Raw genomic sequence first — 5,047 nt, 5'->3', positions numbered from 1 at the left:
ACCAAAAAACCAAAAAATATTAAGAGTTAATTTTTTTCAAGTGTAAAAAATAAAAAAAGTTTATTAGTATTGATTCAAGTAAAGAAAAGGAAGCCAGCAAAATTTGATAAAAATAAAATTAGGATATACTTTGATTAGCATTCATACAATTATTTATAGAATAGTCATTTATAAAAGATCAATTTTATGGTGCTATGAGTTGGTATTTAAATTTAGCCTAACTTATTTTTTTTGTAGGAAATTTTTTATAAATAAACACCATTTTTACACACCATAACGTTCACCTTTATAAAATATCTTCGGTAACAACTACCAGAACAAGTTGCTTGAAATCATTGATGGCAAGTTTATACTTGTTCCAATAAATTCTGATAGCCTTTTACTATTCCTTTTGAGGAGCAGCTTCAAAATTGTTGTAAGCCCCAGCAACGAGATCTTCACATTCAGGCATATACTTGTTCCAAAACCAATGGGACTTCCAAACGTAGTTCATTTCTTCAACAGGGACGTTCTTAGTCTCAGGTAACAAGAAGGCAATAAAAATGGTCATGACGAGCACCCAAGCAGCAAAGAAGAAAAAGAGACCAAACTTGAAGTGGCAAAGCAAGCTAAGAAAGACTTGAGCGATGCCAAAAGTAAAGAACATGTTGACTGCCACATTAATAGCTTGGCCTGCTGGTCGAACTTCAAGAGAACATATTTCGCTTGGTACCAACCAACCTAGTGGCCCCCATGACCATGCAAATGCTGCCACGTATAAACAAATAAACACCAACAGGATGTCTGCTTCTTCTTTGTTAAATGATCCTTCACCATTCAATCCAAACTTCATCGCGATCATGATTCCAACCACAATCTACAATCCATACATGCAATAATTCTCTTGCTTAGTCGCGTCATGCATACAAATTTTTATATAAATTTATTTATATTTGAGTGGAAATTCAGGTACAATTAAGTTTACGTGAAGTTAATAATTAAGAGCTGTTAATATATATCGATTATCAATTTCACGTGAAATTAACTGCACTTGAATTTTTATCTTTTACCTGAGAAACAAGCATCTGAACGCCACCCTCAAGAAATAATAGCCTTCTTCCAAATTTGTCTACACAGAAAACAGAGACAAGTGTAGCAAGAACATTAACACCTCCTGTGATAACTGCAGACATGAGGGAGGCATCATTGCCAAAGCCCAAAATGGTAAAAAGTACTGGAGCATAAAACATGATGACATTAATTCCGGTAAGTTGTTGGAAGAAGGGAATGAAAGTGCAGAAAGTGAGTTGAGGCCTATATCTGCGTCTTGTAATGTTCTTCCATGGATTTTCCACCTTACTAGCCGCCTCACTTGCATCAACAAGATCTTGATATTCCTCATCAACATTGTTAGTGCCACGGATTTTTTGCAACATTGTCTTGGCTTTTACGTGTTGCCCTCTTTCGATCAAAGAGTTTGGTGTTTCCTCTAAGAAAAGAGACCCTACACACAGCAAAACTGCTGGCACAGCTCCAACTCCCAAAGATACTCTCCACCCATTTTGGCGCTTCGAGGTTGCATAGTTGATAAGGTTTGCACCTAGAATTCCGATTGTGATCATCATTTGAAACCCGATGTTGAGTGCTCCTCTAATTTTAGTCGGAGCCATCTCAGACAAGTAAATCGGCACAGACTATTTTAACAAACAATTATTAGTCTTAAAGAACTAACTATTAATAATGCATGTGAATTAATGATGTCGTTTCTCACCTGATTGCAATATCCAACACCAAAACCTAGAAATATTCGACCGATGATAAGCATTTCAACATTAACTGCGAAACCATTCAACAATGCTCCAACAAGGAAAAATAAGCCCCCCAAAAACATGGATGGCTTGCGTCCGAACAATCTTGAGGTTGTGGCAGCAAAAAAAGAAGCTATTAATGCCGCAAGATACAGAGAAGAAGTGAACAATGTCAGTAGCTGGTTGTCAAACTTGCAATATTGATTGGTACTGGAATCATCTAGCATTTGTTGATATACAACTGGAAAGAATTTAACCAAGAATGGTTCCATAGATGTGACTCCTCCCGTGATACCAAGATCATATCCAAAGAGAAGACCTCCCATAGCAGCAACGAAACATGTAATTAACACGAATGCTGTCACCTTTCCCTCATATTGTCGTCCACCACTTTCAATGTATGCACCTCCTGCCATCTTGATACGATTGTTTTTTTTATATTTATGTCTAGCCTTAATTTGCTACAAGAAAACACCACTGATCTTCTACTAATTAATTATGTTTTAGCTTCTTTTTTTATGCTATCTTTTTTCTTCTTCTTATCTATCTCACTGTTGTAGTGATGATAATAATTACTCGATAAACTATTCTTTAATTTATAGGGTTTTATATTCACTAAAAGATTTCTTTAAATTTCTGTCTCTTTTCTTTTTTTGGCTCTCCCACCTCAATGACACCAAATATGCTATCTTCACACTTGGAATACAATTTTTGTTATTGTGTATCTGTCAACAACCAAACACGTTTTATCCCTCTGTATATCTATTTTCAGTATTTTAAGACACAAACCAAACACACCTATAATAATAATAATAACAAAGTGAATTATTTTCTACCAACTCCTAAGCAATATTACACACTACCTCCAATAATATGAATTTAGCTTGTGCAAGTAAATCGTTGTTGTATTCTGTTTTTTTTTTTTAACAAAGGATTTTGAATCTCTTGCAAAATAAACTAAACTAAACCAATAAAAGAAAAAATCAAGGGAAACTTTTGTTTTGGGGGGAAAAATTCAATGAACATTGTTGGAAGTTGGCCTAAAATTCAAACACGTTTCAATAAATCTCACTACAAAAGTTGACAAGTTGAAATGTTTAGTCTCTCTCCAGTACCGAAATCCATCCTTTGAGCACTAGTTGTCTCCTGTTTTAGCATATTAAAGCATGTGATTTGTCTAGATTAACATGTTGACCTAAATCAATTGCACTGACAGCAACAGTAGGATACATTAAGAAAATGTGTTGCTTATCAGTTGTCACGAATAAAGATCCATGCAAACTCATCAAGTTTCGGAACTTCAATGTCAAAAACAAATTAAGGCCACAATGTTGGAATATTATCTCAATGCGGTACCTTTGCAGAAGTCACACTACAACACACACTGTAGATAGTAATTCATAAATCTAAATTGAACTACAAAATCAACTCTGCGGTGAAGATTTTGGAACACTACCCTGCTGAGCAGTTTGTGCTGCTGCTCCATCACCAGAATATGCTGGAGGCTGAGTGTAACCAGCACCGTAAGAACTGTTGTATGATGGTGGAGCTTGACCATACCCAGGTTGACCACCCGGAGCACCATATGATGGGGCACCATACCCTGGTTGGGCACCACCATAACCAGATGGTGGAGCCCTTTGAGAACCCGGTTCTTGTTGGCCATATCCAGAAGGCGGAGGCTGGGCAGGGGGATACCCTGATTGCACATGGCCAGACTGACCATAGCCTGCAGCCGTATTGGGTGACTGTGACTGTCCATAAACAGGTGGAGTGCTGCCTGGCTTTTGTGATTGTGGGGGACCATAACCACCTCCATAACCTGCTTGGGGCGGATTGCCATAGGCAGCTTGGGAGGTTGGGGGAGCCCCATAACCGGGCTGAGCAGTACCTTGTGGAGGATAGTTGGCAGCATTTGGACTTGGCTGTTGGCCAGAACCATAACCTTGCTGAGTGGTTGAAGGGGGTTGCCCAGGTGGAACTTGGGTTGAATCACCATGTGATCCATAATTAGGAGCATGGCCCTCTTGTGCTGTGTTGCTTCCACTGCCATAGCTAGGGGCCGAGCCATAACCTTGCTGTTGATCATATGATGGTGGCTGCCCATACCCTGATTGCGGCGGTGCCTGATACCCACCATACCCATCGTGACCGTAGCCATGTCCAGGTTGGCTATAACCAGAGGAAGGTGGTTGACTATAATTGTAAGCACTGCCATCAGCAGGAGGTGCACCTCCAGGGTTTTGCTGCTGCTGACCATAGTAATCATACCCAGCACCATGAGTAGACTGCTGGGGTGGTGGTGCAGCAGATTGGTCCCAATTGGTGGAGTATCCACCAGCTGAAGTGGGAGGATAGCCTGCATAAGGTGGATACTGCTGCGATTGACCAGAGTAGCCTCCAGGCTGAACGTAGCCATAACCAGGTTGTTGCATTGGAGCACCAGGAGGAGCCCAGCTAGATGGTGGCCGGGCTTGATAACCTTGCTGAGAATAACCACCAGACATTGATGGATTTCTAAGACGATTCTGCAGAAAGATAAATTGTGAACACAAATAAAACATACAAACGCAACCAAAATATGGCATTACATACAGAAACAGTTGCACAAACAAATAAACAAGTAAAACATACATCACTAAAGATATACATAGAAAAACACAGGATAAGGTTACAAGTTACATTGCAGATTCCATACTTGATCAGAGAGTGGTATAAGGGCCAACATACCGTACTGGTTCGTGGTAACTGAGTTACTCCAGCAGAAGCACACCCTCTTCCTATTCGAAATGAATGGGTACAAAAAGAAAAGCACAAACCGTAGAAACAGGCAAGCATACAGTCTTTATACCATCAAAAAGCAATCCATTGAGTAATATCTCAAAATATGGAGTAATATATTTGAGAATTGACAATATTAAATTATTTATCATTCACAATAACTAAACTAGCTAGGCTTTTTGAATAACATCTTAACTGCATCGGAGAAGCAGGATCAACCATGAATAGGAAGTATATGTATATTGCCAATATAACTCTTTGCTCCTTAATATAAAAATGTTCTCCTCTCAACCTTTCTTCCATCCAATCTAAGTTAATATCACATGAACAGGCCTCAAATAAAAACACAAGTGAAACAACCAACTACTATTCAAAGTGAGAAGAAACCTGAGAAGGGAAAAAGATGAGAACATAAGCAAACTTATTAAGCTCAGACTCAAACTTATGAAGACAAGGTTGGATGAATTACGAATAAGATT

General features: G+C 38.8%; 2 protein-coding genes across 2 annotated transcripts in view; both read right to left on the bottom strand.

The window, feature by feature from the left end:
• Positions 306-2,453, bottom strand: LOC107647721 (sugar transport protein 10-like). The gene is made up of 3 exons (XM_016351774.2): positions 1,751-2,453; positions 1,050-1,673; positions 306-856 (listed from the first exon to the last, which is right to left on the bottom strand). Exons 1-3 carry the CDS (start codon positions 2,201-2,203, stop codon positions 383-385), a joined length of 1,551 nt encoding a protein of 516 aa, XP_016207260.1. The 5' UTR covers positions 2,204-2,453; the 3' UTR covers positions 306-382.
• The window catches only part of LOC107605546 (far upstream element-binding protein 2), a gene marked incomplete in the record, with an annotated part of 6,215 nt that continues 4,185 nt past the window's right edge, over positions 3,018-5,047 (bottom strand). The window contains 1 exon segment of the mRNA XM_016307453.2: positions 3,018-4,315. Coding sequence (XP_016162939.1) covers positions 3,212-4,315 — 1,104 coding nt within the window.

This window comes from Arachis ipaensis, chromosome B06 (assembly GCF_000816755.2).
Source record: "Arachis ipaensis cultivar K30076 chromosome B06, Araip1.1, whole genome shotgun sequence".
NCBI classification, from domain to species: domain Eukaryota; kingdom Viridiplantae; phylum Streptophyta; class Magnoliopsida; order Fabales; family Fabaceae; genus Arachis; species Arachis ipaensis.
This window is presented reverse-complemented; position numbering and strand designations above follow the sequence as displayed.

Excerpts from the sequence above, each read along its gene's own strand:
- LOC107647721 (XM_016351774.2), bottom strand. The coding sequence starts at position 2,203 with ATGGCAGGAGGTGCATACATTGAAAGTGGTGGACGACAATATGAGGGA. Across the intron at positions 1,674-1,750 it reads GTGTTGGATATTGCAATCAG|TCTGTGCCGATTTACTTGTC; the intron begins GTGAGAAACGAC and ends TTGTTAAAATAG. Across the intron at positions 857-1,049 it reads TTCAGATGCTTGTTTCTCAG|ATTGTGGTTGGAATCATGAT; the intron begins GTAAAAGATAAA and ends TATGGATTGTAG.